Source organism: Neolamprologus multifasciatus, chromosome 10 (assembly GCF_963576455.1).
Source record: "Neolamprologus multifasciatus chromosome 10, fNeoMul1.2, whole genome shotgun sequence".
NCBI classification, from domain to species: domain Eukaryota; kingdom Metazoa; phylum Chordata; class Actinopteri; order Cichliformes; family Cichlidae; genus Neolamprologus; species Neolamprologus multifasciatus.
The window spans coordinates 16,312,280-16,331,122 of record NC_140448.1 but is presented as its reverse complement, the minus strand read 5'-3'; the positions used below and the strand labels follow the sequence as shown (position 1 = coordinate 16,331,122).

Below are 18,843 nucleotides of genomic sequence, written 5' to 3'. Positions count from 1 at the left end.
TCACAGTTGGTAAGTTAAATAAAAATATATATTAAAAAACTTTTTTCAACACACTCTTTCCGGTTCACGTTTCCTGTGGGGAAACAAAGATGAAGAAAAACTTAAAATAGATCGCCTCCATTTCCGTTCAGTTCGACGGAACTAAAGAGACTTGTAGACTTGGATTGTATAGCTAACCAAAGCTAAACTCAAAGCTACAACTCTTGAAATAAATCAAAAAATTACAATTTCAACAAAATAACAAAACAACATGAACCTACCTAAATAAAAATGTAGAGGGAATGTCTTAAATCTTTTTGGGAGTGCCACTGCCTCCAAACCAAATATCATGGCACATCTCACTAGAATCTTCCAAAGCTTCTGTTTCATGCTCGCTTCTATCCTTCTGTCTTTACAGTCATATCCACCATGCTTGCACTGTGTTCTTCACATCTCATGTGTATTGTTTGTTGCTTTGGATGACTGACCCTAGGTATTTATTCTCATTCACCTTCACCATCTCTACTCATCTCTGTGTGCGTTGAGACAACGGGTTTTGTGATTTGGTGCTGTATAAATAAAACAGAATTTAATTACTCTTTGGAGTTTCACAACTTTTAGTAACGTTTTACCTGACCTGCTGTTTTTATTGTTGGTGTCAGATTAATTATAACACAGTGAATGATGCATGTTGGTTAGAGGGGGCCCCTGTGATTTGTTTTTATTTTTTATTTATTTATTTATTTGCCCAGAGACCCAACAGAATCGCCACTGATATACACTTTGTTCTCACCGGGCTGAGTGCCACAAACTAATAAATAAATACGTTAACGGACACCAACAAACAACAACAAGCTAACAAATATTCAAATTTAAAATTATTTAAAAAAATGCATCCGAGCGGAAGGACGAAAGCGGAAGTGCGTGCAGGTTAACGTTTCGTATCGTCGGATACCTCTCGGATGCTTACTTCACCGTCAACAACCCGCCGAAGTTCAAAATAGCTTGTTTGAAAAAGCGAGTAGAAATGGCAACGAGGAAACAGTTGGAAAAATCTTATACTAAAAGTGTAAATAACTCCACGTTTGACGCGTCCAGCATAGACTCCACCACGGTCGGGGAAAAGCTTTTCCGCCCCACCGAGGAGGAGGAGAACGGCGATGACGGACCTGTGGTCTTCATCTGCGCAAAATGCAAGCTGCCTGTCGGCGATTCATTGTCCTGGGATGGAAGTGAAGATGGTCTAAACCAAATCAGACTGAAGCGTAAGTTTGGGATTGTTTGCCCTTTTAGCCCAGAGCCGGCCCAAGTTGTTATGGGGCCTTAAGAAGCAGAATTTGATTTGGGGCCCCCTTGTAGGCTCAACGCCTACCACCCACCCCAGCACCAGCAATATTAACTATATGTTATCAATGTTTGATTGTTTGTGCATTGTACCCATTGTACAAAGTTAACTATTTAAACTGCTTCTGAAATTTACAAAAGGGCAAAACAATCATAAAGAATTGAACATAAATGTAAATATTATTTTCTTATGTAAACTTCAAATGTAAACTAGAAAAATTTGCATTTCCTGCGAAAATGCAGTGTGGATGCTTTAAAGCTGAAGCTGTCTGCAAAAAGTAGCTGAAAAAGCTGAAAAGTTGCAGAAATTGTAAAAACTTTGCAGAAGCAAAGGAACTTTGCTAAAAAGTAATAACTTAGCAGAACTGCAATATCTTAGAGGAAACATAATACTTGGCAGAAATACAATAGCATAGCAGAACTTGGCAGAAATATTGTAACTTACCAGAAACATGATAACTTCTCAAAAATACAAGAAATTAGGAGAAATAGTATAAGATAACAGAAAGAATATATTTAGCCAAAAATACTTAAACATTACAGAAACACTATGACTTAGAAAAATAGTACAACATAGCAGAAATACTGTGTTTTACCAGAGACACTGTGATGAACTATGAATATTGTAGTTTTAAATGAATACTATGTTTTAGCACAAATACTATAATTTGACAGAAATACTATCATTTGGCAGAAATACTATGTTTTAGCACAAATACTCTGGTTTAACACAAATATTATAACATAGCAGAAATACAATTATATAGCAGAAATGCTATATTTAGAAAGAGAAATATAATATAGAAATACTGTAATCAGCACATATACTGTAACATGACAGAAATTCCTCCACTTAGTAGTAATACTATAACATAAAACAACTGTTATGATTTGGCACAAAAACCATGATTTGGCAAAAAAGCTGCTAAAATCATAAAAGTTTGCTGAATTATAATAAATGATGAATATGAATTACTTGTCTGTGATAGTGTATTAATTTGTAGGGCAAAAAAAATGTTGACCAAGGTTGAATCGAACCCACGACCTTTTGGTTGCAGACCCGTGTCATTACCAACTGCGCCACTGGGAAAGAGAGCAGGCGACTGGAAAACAGGGTGATGAGCAGTCAGAATTAGCTCGCGGTGAGAGGCGAAAAACGCCGTTTTTTGGAGTTACAAAACGCCGTGTAACTCAAAAACTAGGTGGACTAGAAACATAATTCTTGTACTGGGTGAATCAGCGGACTTTGGTGTACTTTGACTGCGATTTTCATTGCTCTTTGTACATCCGTCGCTGAGATATGACGAGAGAAGAAACGGCAGACCTCAGATATGATTGGCTGGCTTACAAGCCGTGAAGGCCCCAATATGCAAATTTGAATGCCTGAGCCCTCAGATATGATTGGCTGGCTGGGAAGCCGTGAAGGCTCTGATTTGTAAATTTGAATGTCTGTCCTCAGAGAGGATTGGCTGCCTGGGGACCTGGCAGTAATATATAGAAATAGTATAATTAAGCATAAATACTACATTTAGTAGAAATACTATGTTTTAGCACAAATACTATAAAAAGCAGAAATACTATAATTTAGCAGAAATACTATATTAAGCAGAAATACTATAATTTAGCAGAAATACTATAAAAAGCAGAAATACTATAATTAAGCAGAAATACTATATTAAGCACAAATACTATATTAAGGACAAATCCTATAAAAAGCAGAAACACTATAATTTAGCAGAAATACTATATTAAGCACAAATACTATAAAAAGCAGAAATACTATATTAAGCATAAATACTATAAAAAGCAGAAATACTGTACTATGATTTGGTAGAAAAACTATAATTAATCAGAAATACTATATTTTGCAGAAATACTATATTAAGCACAAATCCTATAAAAGGCAGAAAGCTCAAATATTATAAAAAGCAGAAATACTATAAAAAGCAGAAATGCTAGAATTGAGCACAAATCATATAAAAAGCAGAAATACTATATTTTGCAGAAATACTATATTAAGCACAAATCCTATAAAAGGCAGAAATACTAAAATTTAGCAGAAATACTATAATTTAGCAGAAATACTATAAAAAGCAGAAATACTATCATTTAGAAATACTATAACACAACACAGAAAGAGAGAGAAGCAAGTTTTTAGGTCAGTCAAGCAGCTTGGGAGCTGCTAAATTTGAATCCACCAATCAGAGAGGCTGTGTACTTTTCCCCGCCAAAACAGGTGCAGCCGTTTTTACACATGCAGCAGAGAGACAGGATTTTTGCAGGCCCCAATATGCAAATTTGAATGCCTGAGCCCTCAGATATGATTGGCTGGCTTACAAGCCGTGAAGGCCCCAATATGCAAATTTGAATGCCTGAGCCCTCAGATATGATTGGCTGGCTTACAAGCCGTGAAGGCCCCAATATGCAAATTTGAATGCCTGAGCCCTCAGATACGATTGGCTGGCTGGGAAGCCGTGAAGGCTCTGATTTGTAAATTTGAATGTCTGTCCTCAGAGAGGATTGGCTGCCTGGGGACCTGGCAGTAATATATAGAAATAGTATAATTAAGCATAAATACTACATTTAGTAGAAATACTATGTTTTAGCACAAATACTATAAAAAGCAGAAATACTATAATTTAGCAGAAATACTATATTAAGCAGAAATACTATAATTTAGCAGAAATACTATAATTTAGCAGAAATACTATAAAAAGCAGAAATACTATAATTAAGCAGAAATACTATATTAAGCACAAATACTATATTAAGCACAAATCCTATAAAAAGCAGAAACACTATAATTTAGCAGAAATACTATATTAAGCACAAATACTGTAAAAAGCAGAAATACTATATTAAGCACAAATCATATAAAAAGCAGAAATCCTATAAAAAGCAGAAATACTATAATTTAGCAGAAATACTATAATTTAGCAGAAATACTATAAAAAGCAGAAATACTATAATTTAGAAATACTATAACACAACACAGAAAGAGAGAGAAGCAAGCTTTTAGGTCAGTCAAGCAGCCTGGGAGCTGCTAAATTTGAATCCACCAATCAGAGAGGCTGTGTACTTTTCCCCGCCAAAACAGGTGCAGCCGTTTTTACACATGCAGCAGAGAGACAGGATTTTTGCAGGCCCCAATATGCAAATTTGAATGCCTGAGCCCTCAGATATGATTGGCTGGCTGGGAAGCCATGCAGGCTCTGATTTGTGAATTTGAATGTCTCAGTCCTCACAGAGGATTGGCTGCCTGGGGACCTGGCAGTAATATATCCTCCTGAGACCCAGTAATTCATTTTTGTGCACTGTAGTACACATTTAGTTTTTGCTTGTACCTCTCATACTCTACTTGCCACTCTTCTAAGTCCTGATGTTTCTTAGAGAGGACAACAGTACCTTTAAAATGATATCACATGTGTGGGGGTGTGGCCTTGCCAATTGTCTTTTTCCCACCTTTTCAAAATGGCTGGCATGCCCACAAGCACATTTTATGGGAGAAAGAAAGGTAAGCATGATATTTACATTTAAAAAAAATTTTAAAATCAGATTTTGATTAATTTTCAAAAATAAGCATCTAGTAAATAATTTGAGGGTTTTTTAAGAATTAAGCTTATTTAGTTTCACAGAGGAAATGACTAATTTATTAATGTGTACTCTAGTGCACGTCGGGACTTTGTACTTATATTTATTTCACTTTTTCCTAGTAGACAACTCTTTGACAAAGGCAGAGAGAATTCTTAACAGAATAATTGAGGGAGATTCAAACGTAGATTTTTCAGAAGATGAGAGTCATGTGAGCCAGATAGGAGAGGGTGAGAACCCAGGAGGAGCCACACAAAGATTATCGAGATGCAGTGGCAGATGTAATAGAGAAAAACACAGAGCCACCTGAAATCTGTCGTCCTATCTGGTCCAAAACCAACATGTAGGAGAATCTGGAATTTTTGATTTTGAGTTAAAAATAAAATATGGGTAAAATGCAGAAATGTTTTCCAGTAAAGTAAAAAAAAACAAGAGTCGCAATTATAGCTGAATCCATGACACCTGATTGTTTCTACAAGATCACGTCTTTGCTGAAAGTTGTCAATGATCTCAATGTGCCAAAAGAACTCACAGTATCTGGAGTTCAAGCTCCTCTTGGCTGAGAAACCAGGGACAAACATGTGAACAAGACCTGAATAATACCAGTAATGAAGAGTTCTCTCCAAAAATCAAGAAAAGGAAGCCCCAACCAGATGAGAGTGTAACAAAATATGGTTCACTCCACTTGCCTGAAATGGTTAACAGTCCAAGGCATTTCAGTTGTAGAATGGTTGGGTGCAACAGTAAAACATATGTGAGATGTGGGAAGTGCCAAATGTTCCTTTGTGTCTCCAAATAAAAACATTACAGTACTTCCTCAGATATCATAAATGAATTGACTTTTGTGAAATAGAAAGCCCAGTGCAATCACTTGTTCCTGAACCAATGGCTTACAGCTAATGAAGTGTCAGTGACTTCTAAGTTGACCCATGATCTACATTTTTATGATATTGTTATATAAATAAGTTTTAATATCCTGCTTACAAAAATTTCAGTGGAGCATTTAATTTTCTTAAATAGCTCTTGAATTTTGTTAGTTTCACATTCGTGATCAATGAAGTCCCCTTGTGCACTGAAGTGCACATGTTGTAAAATTTAAATAAAATTAGTTAAAAACAATTTTGTTTTTGTAATGTGTTTTTTACCATCCCAACACTTGATTTATCTGAAAAAAATCAAAATCAAAGTACTTTTTTTCCCCTGGGTCTCAGGAGGATATAGAAATAGTATGATTAAGCATAAATACTACATTTAGTAGAAATACTATGTTTTAGCACAAATACTATAAAAAGCAGAAATATTATATTAAGCAGAAATACTATATTTTAGCAGAAATACTATATTAAGCACAAATACTATAATTTAGCAGAAATACTATAATTTAGCAGAAATACTATAAAAAAATCAGAAATACTATAATAAGCAGAAATACTATAATTTAGCAGAAATACTATATTAAGCACAAATCCTATTAAAAGCAGAAATACTATATTAAGCTCAAATACTATAAAAAGCAGAAATATTATAAAAAGCAGAAATACTATAATTTAGCAGAAATATTATAAAAAGCAGAAATACTATAATTTAGAAATACTATAACACACACAGAAAGAGAGAGAAGCAAGTTTTTAGGCCAGTCAAGCAGCCTGGGAGCTGCTAAATTTGAATCCACCAATCAGAGAGGCTGTCTACTTTTTCCCGCCAAAACAGGTGGAGCCGTTTTTACACATGCAGCAGAGAGACAGGATTTTTGCAGTCTATTTCTCATAGTGAGGACTAAACTCAAACAAATGGCCATAATTTCCTAACCGTAGGGGCTAGAACGGTCATTCTTACACCGTTTTGTTCAGAAGAGATGGGGGAATCTTAAAGTGTTGACAATTTATCATTAAAAATATGAATTATTAAAGCTATTTGACTTCTAATGCACCATAACTGAGTAGAGGCTAAGCGAAAACTGCCTTGACTTGCCCTCAAACAACGCTTTGTAACTCTAAATCTATTTGGAGTATCGATATCATTCTTTCACCGTAAGAGACAGCGGACTTTAGTGAACAGTCATGGAAATTTTTAGGTCTCTATGGAAATCCATCAAAAAGATATGACAAGAGAAAAAAGTGGTTCATTTCCAGAGTTTGAAATCTGAAGAAATCTGAGCGAAGATCGAATTTCCTACCCTCAAACAAACGTAATTCATGGCCAAATGGTAATAGGTGAGAAAAAACTTTTTAAATTGTGAGCGTCAGGAGTGTCTGAAGATATATTGGCACAAGCCTCATGTCTTGACTTCGCTTCGTTAAGGAGATATGGCGATTCGAATATGACTCTCATTACAGAAATCAAGCGGTGATTTTGAACAAACTCTCTATTGACTTTCTATGGAGAGTTTTCAGAGTTTGTGTTGGTCTGAGGAGATTTGCCAAAATTCTATAAATCCCACAACAATGATAGTGACAATTTCTGAAAGCCAGCAAAAATACCTACGTTTTGATGTATAATTTGTGGAAGTTGAGTAAAAATTGAGCAAGTAGCAAGAAGTTGTTCGGACATGAAGAGAAGACTGCGAAACTTACAGTACCACACTGAAAGCCAAGTGCATAGCAACCATAACAACGCATGTATTTTGTGAAAAATCACAATTTTGCAACTCTAAACTTAAAGAGGGATAAGATGAAAACGGTAACAGATATGAAAAAGTTGAAATATACATGAATAGCCCAATGATTTGTGAACATTTTAAAATTTGAATGGTTGTTCTACGTGAAAGTATGAGGAAGTAGTTAAGTTTCAAAAACAAGCAAAATTTAGCAGAATTTTGGAAGTTTTACATTAATTTCAATGGGACAAAAAATTGCATAAAAAGCTTAATATTTTAAAAAGTATAATAGCAAAAAATACCAAAAGATATTTCGCAAATTAGCAGAAATAGCAGAATAGTTTAAAATTTGAATGGTGAAAATAGCATAAAAATTGTGGAAGTAGTTCTACGGCGAAAAACGTACGGAAGCAACTTGAAGAATAATAATAATAAAGAATAAAGAGAAACAGGAACTCAATAGTGTGGATGCCTTAAAGCATCCACACAAAAATGAAAAACGTTAATAGATTAAATGAGTATATGAGTAAAAACACCCTCTACTTAAAGTCGGTGTTAATATATTTGTAACTTTGTGCCTCAACTAATGAAAGTGCCCTTCTGACATGCATTTTACCTTTCATATTTATTACTTTAAAAGGAGATACGTGTTAAAATGTATGAAAAGACTGATGGGCTGGTGTGTTTACATGCAGTTTTAGAGGATGTGAATTTACAGATTTTTGAGCTGTGTTCAGCTGACCTATTTTTCATCCTTAGGGGTTACTGACAATGTCATGATTGGAAAGGAGAACCGACTGTACGAAGCAAGTAAAAAGTCTCTCTGGTAAGATGATGCCCAGCAGTAAGATATGTATTCCAGTCTTTTACTACCACCTAGTTTTACTACTACTTAATACTAGTGTAGCACAAAACTTACAATGTTCAAAAGTGGATGAAAGCACCAGAACTTGCACATAGGAGTCTTTTATGATTTCTTATTTGATCAAGCCCATTAGCCATTTGAAAACTCAAGATGGTCTCTAATTTCAGTGAGGAATTGGATTTCCCTTTTTTGATCGATGCTAGTGTCAAATTCTACACATCCAACCATGTGGGAGATGACTTTAGAAGTCTGAAATTACTCATAAAAACTTCCTGAGAGGATTGTGGAATCAGGTTGAACAGATAATGCTTTTTGTTTCAGTCACATCACCTGGATGGAACTCTCATGCTCCTCACTCAGTTCTGTGGCCCTTGAAAAGCTTGATGCATAGGTAGCAGGTGATCATCTTCTTGCACTGCTGAGGTGTTCTTGAAGCAAAGGTTGCTTTGATGGTGGCTTTCAGCTGGTCTGTGTTATGGGGTGTTTGTCATCTTCCTGTTGACAGTACCCCACCGATTCTTTCTCTGATTCAAGTCAGGGGAGTTAGCTGACCCATCGAGCACAGCAATAACATCAGGTGATCAGCAAATGGAAGAATGTGCTGTAGATGCTTCAGTTGTCTCTAGCCAAGGAAAGGCTTGATATTTGGAGTACAACAGTTGCCGGTCCTTCGCAGAGGATGTCTGTGTGTGGTGACAGCAACCTCAGAGCACTGTGAAGATCTCCCAAGTTCTTGAATCAACCTTTCTTGACAATCAAGTCTGCAATGATCCCTCCTGCTAGTTCACTTTTTCCTACCACACTTTTCCTCTTCATGCAAACTTCCCATTAATATTCAGTACTCTGTGAACAGCCTTTTCAGCGATGAAAAGTGTTGATAGTTGTCAGATAACTGCAGTGGAATCTGAGATAGATCTACCTCTGAAGCGTTGCAGTTTTAGTACAGTTAGAGCACTAATACCACATGTAGATTCCACAGTGTCCATCTGGGCAGGAGCAGGGTAAGCCATTCTTTTGGCATTTTTATATATACTTATATATGTATGTGTGTCCTTGTTGGAGTAAATCTGTTTCTCTGTTTGAATGTTGTGTTTTTTCCTCCTTTAATTTCTCTACAGTTTGGTTGTGGATCTCATCTGTCGGGGCTGCCATTCTGTGCTTGGCATGGTGTACACATCCACCCCTAAGAACCTGGACCACAAGAGGTTTACCTTTTGTTTCAGTGTCGCTGACATCGACAGGTGCGTTTTTGGGACAGACTTTAGTTTAAACAACAACAAAACATGGTTCACGAATTTACTACTTTTCTGATGGCTGACTCCAGCGGGTTAATGTATCACATTGCAAAGCTCAAATCATCTCAATCAAGTTAGTTTGTTGAACCTGACAATGAGCTCAGTGCACTGTAGAGAAGCTATAACAGAGAAAATTTGGGATGTGGAGGAACGGAAAATTAACATTATTGATGTGCCAACAATTCTGCAGCAACTGTGTGATGCCATCATGTAAATATGGACCAAAATCTCTGAGGAGTGTTTTCAGCACCTTTTTGAATCTACGGCAAATCTTGTGGCTCTTATTGAACCTTGAAGGCAAAAAGGTCGTCTAACCCAGTGTACCTAGCAGTGTACCCTCACTTGAAACATGGATCTTTAGTATAAACTCACGATGAAATAGAAAAGGGAGAAGTAAAGTCTCCCGTGCAACTTTTCACAAAGATTTAAAGAGTAAAATCTTTTGGTGGTTTGTTAAAGTAGATTAACAACTGAGAAACAAAGCTTTGACATTTTACATATCAAATTTTTATTAATATTTTAGTTATTTTGCAATAAGCTGTACTGTCTCTGGTCATGATATTGTATTTAATACCATTAATCGTAACGTGTTCGTGGTGTGAATCCTCCTTTTACAACTTTATTGACAATGGAAATCTTTTTCAGCTACGTGCTCGGCTCTGGAGGCCAGATGTTGGCAGCAGAGGGCCCCAAAGAGCAGCCAGTAACACTGGAGTACAGAGGCATTGTTGAACAACAGCTGACAGAGGTAAATTACTACTGCTGCTTCTCTTTGTCTGCTTTCCCTGATGATGTCTTGCTTTGGGAAAAACAAAATGTTTCACGTAATGAGCAGATTTTCTGCTCTAAAGCTCACTGTAAACTGAATATATCTCCAAACAAAATATATCTGAATATATCTCCTTAAAATTGTATTGTTGCTTTGCAAAAGGTATTAATGTTAAAAAAATCAAAATCTGGTCAGAAGATCTAAACTCTATGCAAGGTTTTAGCAGAAATAGTTTTTCTTTATTGACCTGTCTCTGTCATAGTACTTTCTGATTAGCAACAAGCAGCGCTTTCGTTGATGCCCAATGCATAGGTTGTACTAACGGTGACATCAGCTTACTTCTGGGAAACCCTTTGTGCTGTAACGGGCAGGCAGACACTAATATCAGACATTACCTCATCTATCCGTCTCGTCTTCTGCAAGCACTATACCATTTTCTCTGAAATAATAGCAGTGTTAATATGTTTAGGGTTCAGTGTTGACATCCAAATCTCCTGTTTGTAGTTATCCAATATCTCAATTTAAATTTCCTTACCCTAATTTAGTGTCATCTTATGATTCTCATTATCACTGCTCAGGAATTCTAGTCAGATTTTTCACGGGAATAGTGGAGTGACTCCCAAAGTTGAAGTCTAAATCACCCTTTGTTTAAAATATCCCACAAAACCACTAATTGGCCAGTAGGTGGCGATAGCGCGCAGGAGCGCCTGCCAGCCTTTCCACACTCTCTTGCACCGGGGACAATAGATGTGATACAGACCATGCTGAGGAATCTTCGCTGGAGAAAAACATGTTTTGGTCATGGAGTGTTTTTGTCTCGATAGCTTGGTGTGTGTGCGCGGTGCTCTGCTTTCACTTTGCACCAACCTGTGAGTTTTCATCACAGACCATGTGAACCATTGCATTTTGAGATGTTATCTGTGCAGCAATATATTAGGAACAGGTTATGCTGCTTATGGGACAAGAAAAACAAAGCACGAGCAGCATATGTGTTTTTAAATATCTAGAAAGACTTGTAGGTGTGTCTAAAGTTTGTTAAATTTTTTTGTCCGTGACCTGAGTATTTTCCACGTATAATTGCCTTCCCTCTTCCTTTTCCATTTTTGCGATCCACCAAAAGATATACGTGAAAAAAAAAACTCAGTTCATCTGATTAAATTAAACCAGTGTCACTGCTGTGAGAATATTACTACACTGTGTGTGACGCAGACAAAGGGATACCCCAGGAAAGTGCATAATGAAGTGAAGATATTTACCTCATACTGGCTTTGGTTAATATTTAGGTTGGATTTACTTCTTAAATCCATCTTGCTTTGAGTTTTTAGTGCTTGTCTATATAGATTACAGATTAATCAGACTATAACTACACAACAGTTTTAATTTCTGCTTTATAGCCAGGTTGTCTTGTTAGCTATTGGTGCATTGTAACAAGATTATAAAGGTTTTTTGATCAGATCAATTTCTTCAATTTTTAAGCGATATCTAGCTGGGTGTTTTTTTTTAAATCCAAGGCTCATGTAGGTGTAAAGTTAAACGTTTTATTGCTCAGTAAAATGTTTTGATAGTAACAGGTCTGAACTTTCATCAGTTGTTAATGTTTTTGAGTTTGAAAAGTGTCATTTTAGTCTGTTAACTGAATTTTGGTTTATGTTTATGACATTTATTGCTAACCAAGTTAAAGCACAGGTCAACTTTTACTGTTTTCTGGCATTTTATATCAGGATTGCCTGATTATTTGGGGAAATAAATGACAGAACGGTAACTCAGATTTTCTAGATGCATTTGCCGTCGATTCTGCTTATAGAGCCTAGCCTTTATCGAGTCCTAAATAGTTTTCTGCGTCAAGCATCCCATAGCTTTCCACATCAACAAACAAACAAAGAAACAGAAAGAGTAGGAAAAAACGGCTGGCATGTAACTCAGGTGTGCAAAAGCTCCATGCTTAACGAGTTTGACATCATTGTCTTCCACTCAGTTAGAAAAACAGAAAAACAGGTCCCTGTGTTTGCAGCACGGAGTGAATAATATGGCGTCTGTTTCTGTTTTACCAGTTCTCGTACACTGACTATGAGATTAAAAAAAACAAAACAAAAAATTGTTGCGTGCGCCCATTTTGTTAAATGAAAGGAAGGTATGATAGGAGGATAGTTTTTATTCTCGTTGCAAAATGTAAAACAACAAACAAAAATCATGCAGCGGTTTTGGTAAACACAGGTGGCATTCGTGCTCTGTCTCTGAACCCTTTTGCTCATGGTCTTTGTTCTCAGCTATCTGATGATGCTCGTGGCTCCTGATGCCATGCTTAATGTATTCTGTCTGTCTGCCTCCCTGTCCCTCCGTCTGTCTGTCTGTGACTTGCAGACACTTGTTTGGGTTTTTAATCTTCTACCCTCAGTGACCTGTCTCCCCCACCCCTCCCACTCTCTCACTGCCCCTCGCACCCGTCTGCCCCTGACCACTTCCTCTCTGGGTTACCTCATTCTTCTTCACTGTCTCCCTGTACCAATTATCTTTACTCCTCCACCCCACTTTCTTCCTCACTGCTGCTTCCCGCTGCTCCCTTCATTTCCCACCTGTCCCGTTTCCCCCTTTGTTTCTTTCCCGCTCTGAATCCCTCCCTCCTCTCTCTATCCTCTACCTGCCCAAAACGCAACACAATTTCTAAACCATCCTTTTCTCTCTTTCCATGAACCCCCCTCCCTAATCTTTTCTAGATGAAAATGCTGGTCATGTCCATGGCACACAGGCTAGAGGAGATCGAGATTGGCCTTCAGGAGGGATGCGATGACGCCTGACAGCGATGTTTAATATCCACACCCCTCAGCTGTACCTTTACATTAACGCTTTTATCTGTGACATATTCCTCGAGTTAGATGAGTCGTCCTGACCGCACCACCTAAAAACACACACACACACACAAAGCTTCCACTCTGCTTTGTCCTGATTACCAGTGGTGAAACAAAGCCTCCCTGCACTTGTAATCAATCACGTTGCCAGCTCTCGCGGCTCATGGCACAGTCTTCCCTGCAGGTCGTAGTGCAGAATGAATGCGCGCTACGAGCAGAATGTTTATTTGTTCGGGATCTCATCAAACAGGCTGCTCACTCAGCACAATGCTGTATTGATCTGGCCACTCGACTCAAGGCCACACACACTTTTTCTTTGTTCTCTCCCTCAAGTGTGGAGCCTTGAAATCAGGCTCGGATACATGCTTTTAATCGTCCAGTCGTCGCAGGAGCTGAAGAGTATTTGCATTATTCTGTTCCAAAGATGACTGAATTTTCCAGAATGGGTGGAAATTACCATCTGTTTCTCTGTACGTTTACTCATTGTTGGTTTGTTCGTTTTGTTCTCAAAATTACGTGTTTTTCTCATCTGCGTAATAAAGCATTGAAGTTTCAAACATGTTCCGGCATTGTCAGTTTCACATTGCAGTTTAAACCAAGCGAGACAACTTTAAACTGTCAGGATAATCTTTTTAAATGTTTCTTTTGCACTTAAATTGTTTGGGGATCAGTGGCTTATCCTGCTTTGTCTTTAATTAGACGTATTTCTTGTATTTAAGAGTTAAACAACCAGTTTAAGACCTTCAAAACTGGGAAGGTTGCTTAAGTCGGGGTCAGTGGGTTGATTAAATGTTAGAGCATTAAAAAGTGTTTGTTTGTTAGCTGACCTCTAATGTGCCTAGCAACACTTTCTACCAAAAAGCAGCTCCACGCCGTACCGCTTGCCCTCCCTCACCCACGAGGTTTCATCAGCCTCACACAACAACAACAGTGAGAAACGGCCAACCAGCACGCTGTATCCAAGGGCAGGTTGCGATGGCAACTGAGAGCACGTGCTACGCTGACTGCCTGTTGCCATCTCGTCATCGTGTTCACCGCCAGAGGAACAGCCAGCCAGCTCGCTGGCCAGCATGCCTGTCAACAGACCCCCCCCCCCCCCCCCCCCCCCAACTTGTGTTCAACCACACACCACACACAAGGGAAGAGTCGTGAATGAGCTCACCCCTCCAGCCCCCCAACCTTAATCTCTGTGTGATGTTTTTCTCTCTCTCTCTCGTAACTCCACCCTTGGTTCTCTTTCTCCCTCCCCCTCCCTCTAATTCTCCCCACCCTCGACTGTTGTTGTTGGTAGTTGGGGAGGGGTGGGGGCGAAGTCAAAACAACAACAAACAAACCGCATGGTTTTTGTTGTTTCGGGTAGCGGTGGTCGCAGCAGAGGTGTTGTCTTTATCCAGCTCTCGCTTAAGGATGAGTTGCCTGTTCGCATCCTGCGGATGGATGATGCAAGCCAGACGACCAGTCCAGATGTGCGCTGTTGCACCCTGTTACACAGGGTGGGTAGCAGGCTCGTTTTGGAATACATTTCCCAGTTTGCTTTGTTTTTTCCCCCATAGAATGAAATGAAGCTTAAAGGCTGTTACCTCTGTTTAAAGTCTGCATCTCAGGGAACGGCTCAGTGGATCGCCTCTGAACTCATCTGGCCGTTTTTATATATAGACTTGGTGTTGGTGGATGTGTTACACTACTGAGTGCAATTATTGCACCAATTTCACCCCGTTCACCTCTTACGTCTGAACCAATCGTTACCACCCAAACCAGGACCAACATAGAAACACACGTCTGTCAGTACCTCTCATTCTACAAGCACTCGGGGACAAAGGATGAATAATGCAGAGGTAGCGTCTGAGTGAAAGTCGCCTCCCCTCTCTCCCCTGTTTTCACCTTCCCTAAGCAATAAGGAAGCAATGTTGCCATGGAGGCAATGAAGCCTCGGCACGGCAGCAGCCAATTGAAGCCTTTTCTGTGTGAAACAGAGGACCAATGGCTGCTCAGACTGATGCTGTTATTGCCACGGACTCTGCGAGCTGATTGGCTGTGCTCTGCTCTTTGATTGAATTTCTGATCTTGTTTTTGGAGAGGAAAAAATATCTCAGGGAGTGCCACCTGTGCCAACTTTGAAAATATGTTTGGTTTTTTTTTCGATGGATAGAAAAGGATTATCTTGTGAGAAGGCAAATGTTTCTGTTTTATTGGTTTTGAGAGCATTAAATGATGCTTCTTGTAATTTGGTTCTGATAATACTCGAGGGATGAGGGTGAGAGTGGCAATGAGATGGTTGCGTGTCAGATGTTTTGTGAAGGAAAACATTGAAAACATTATTTCTGTACTATTTTTTTCAACCTGCGCAATAGATGACTTTATTTAATCCTCGTTTTCTGTCTTTTCCTATCATGGTATTTGGTTTTCCTCCGACAAAGGCACCACACCCCACCAGTTGCTCACAGCTGGTTTTGGACCATTTCCTGGTTTAACCCTTCATTTTACACAAAACTGTGCATGTTCACTGTGCCTCCTAACACCGAGTGCTTTAAAAATATTGTTTAATAAATAATAATAATGATGATGTAATAAACAGATAATTATTTAAAAAATAAATTATCTACTTAACAAACGTATAAAAATCCCACTGGACTTTTGCCGTGGCTGATTGGCCCTACTTTTCCAGCGTGGTTGACTGACCAACAGTATGCTTGAACAGAATCTTTTTTTTTTTTTTTACATTTAAGTCATGGAGACAGTCTGGTGCCATCTTTGTCTTTGTTTCCCGCAGATTTGTTGGAAGGTCGGTTAATAAACGTCTTCATCCGGTAGGTTCCCAAATGTAGGATGATCTTAGGTCTTTGTTCAACTTCACCCAGTTTAGATGAACTAATAAAACGTCTCTGCCCTCTCAAGGTTGATGACCTTCCTCTGTGTCTGTGATGGAACTATATAACCGACCAGTCGGTGACTCGTCTGACAGAATAACCCCAATCCCCTCTGAGTGCTCAAACAAAGCCTCCTACTTCATTAGAAACATCTGCTTGTTTATTTCCCCCTAAGTCTTTGTGTACAACCGTGGCTGCCAGGTAGTCTGGCTGCCTCTCACTCTCTCCTCCTTTTCCTCCTCCTCTGCTGGTGTGAGCGCTGCTGAGGGAGGCTGTACTGGTCTGTGTGGCTGGACCTGGATGTTCAGGTTGTCTGTGTGCAAACATCCCTGGTGTGTGTAGCAGGTTAATCGTCTGTTTTTCTCAGACACAAAGCCTCGTCCCTTTGCCAGTGACACCCTGGTGAGAGTGTGTGCGTGTGTCTATCTGTATATGTGACGAGCAGGGGGCTGAAAAAGGGATTAGTGTCATCAGGACCTAAGCCTCAACAGACTGACAAAACTAAATTCCTGCTGGTCAGTAAGTGGTCAGTTTGGCCACACATTAAAAGGATGCCAGCCATCTGACTAATCAGAATTATTATTTTTTTCTTTTTTCCAAAGAGAATTATTAATTTTGAATATTGACAGCAAAGTCACAATTGTTCAACTTCTGTTCTAAATCTGGCAGGATAAGGTTTTATTAAATTAAATTTCTGTATCTGCTGTGTAACCAGACAACAAGAAGAAGTGTTACAATGTCTTTATATTTACAGTGGGGCAAAAAAGTATTTAGTCAGCCACCGATTGTGCAAGTTCCCCCACTTAAAATGATGACAGAGGTCAGTAATTTGCACCAGAGGTACACTTCAACTGTGAGAGACAGAATGTGAAAAAAAAAATCCATGAATTCACATGGTAGGATTTGTAAAGAATTTATTCGTAAATCAGGGTGGAAAATAAGTATTTGGTCAATAACAAAAATACAACTCAATACTTTGTAACATAACCTTTGTTGGCAATAACAGAGGTCAAACGTTTACTATAGGTCTTTACCAGGTTTGCACACACAGTAGCTGGTATTTTGGCCCATTCCCCCATGCAGATCTTCTCAAGAGCAGTGATGTTTTGGGGCTGTCGCCGAGCAACACGGACTTTCAACTCCCGCCACAGATTTTCTATGGGGTTGAGGTCTGGAGACTGGCTAGGCCACTCCAGGACTTTCAAATGCTTCTTACGGAGCCACTCCTTTGTTGCCCGGGCGGTGTGTTTTGGATCATTGTCATGTTGGAAGACCCAGCCTCGTTTCATCTTCAAAGTTCTCACTGATGGAAGGAGGGTTTGGCTCAAAATCTCACGATACTTGGCCCCATTCATTCTGTCCTTAACACGGATCAGTCGTCCTGTCCCCTTGGCAGAAAAACAGCCCCATAGCATGATGTTTCCACCCCCATGCTTCACAGTAGGTATGGTGTTCTTGGATGCAACTCAGTATTCTTCTTCCTCCAAACACGACGAGTTGAGTTTATACCAAAAAGTTCTACTTTGGTTTCATCTGACCACATGACATTCTCCCAATCCTCTGCTGTATCATCCATGTGCTCTCTGGCAAACTTCAGACAGGCCTGGACATGCACTGGCTTCAGCAGCGGAACACGTCTGGCACTGCGGGATTTGATTCCCTGCCGTTGTAGTGTGTTACTGATGGTGACCTTTGTTACTTTGGTCCCAGCTCTCTGCAGGTCATTCACCAGGTCCCCCCGTGTGGTTCTGGGATCTTTGCTCACCGTTCTCATGATCATTTTGACCCCACGGGATGAGATCTTGCGTGGAGCCCCAGATCGAGGGAGATTATCAGTGGTCTTGTATGTCTTCCATTTTCTGATGATTGCTCCCACAGTTGATTTTTTCACACCAAGCTGCTTGCCTATTGTAGATTCACTCTTCCCAGTCTGGTGCAGGTCTACAATTCTTTTCCTGGTGTCCTTCGAAAGCTCTTTGGTCTTGGCCATGGCGGAGTTTGGAGTCTGACTGGTTGAGGCTGTGGACAGGTGTCTTTTATACAGATGATGAGGTCAAACAGGTGCCATTCATACAGGTAACGAGTGGGGGACAGAAAAGCTTCTTACAGAAGACGTTACAGGTCTGTGAGAGCCAGGGATTTTCCTTGTTTGAGGTGACCAAATACTTATTTTCCACCCTGATTTACGAATAAATTCTTTACAAATCCTACCATGTGAATTCATGGATTTTTTTTTCACATTCTGTCTCTCACAGTTGAAGTGTACCTCTGGTGCAAATTACTGACCTCTGTCATCATTTTAAGTGGGGGAACTTGCACAATCGGTGGCTGACTAAATACTTTTTTGCCCCACTGTATAAATGTAATGATATGTAACAAGCTGCAATGTTAGCATTCCTCTAAAGCAGGGGTGTCAAATACACAGTGGGCCAAAATTCAAAACTGGAACAAAGTCGCGGGCTAACATTAATATTTAAAATCTTCCTCCAGATATAAGAATGAATCTTTTCTTATGGACTCAAATAAGTTTTGCTGGAAAACTGAATATGGAACAAGCAAAGCTTAATACTAAACAATATATATATTAGCTGTATAATACCAGTAGGCCAGCTCTAATAGTAATTTGGTATGGCTTTGCGGGCCAAATGTAATTAGGCTGCGGGCCAAATTTGGCCCACGGGCCAAAGTTTG

At 39.1% G+C, this 18,843-nt stretch overlaps 1 protein-coding gene across 1 annotated transcript; it reads left to right on the top strand.

Annotated features, from left to right (window-relative positions):
• Window positions 1-894: 894 nt before the first annotated feature.
• Window positions 895-18,387, top strand: mis18a (MIS18 kinetochore protein A). The gene is made up of 5 exons (XM_085174485.1): window positions 895-1,244; window positions 8,270-8,336; window positions 9,494-9,616; window positions 10,316-10,418; window positions 13,154-18,387. The coding sequence occupies exons 1-5, from the start codon at window positions 1,007-1,009 to the stop codon at window positions 13,232-13,234; spliced, it is 612 nt and encodes a 203-aa protein (XP_085030611.1). The 5' UTR covers window positions 895-1,006; the 3' UTR covers window positions 13,235-18,387.
• Window positions 18,388-18,843: the final 456 nt, after the last annotated feature.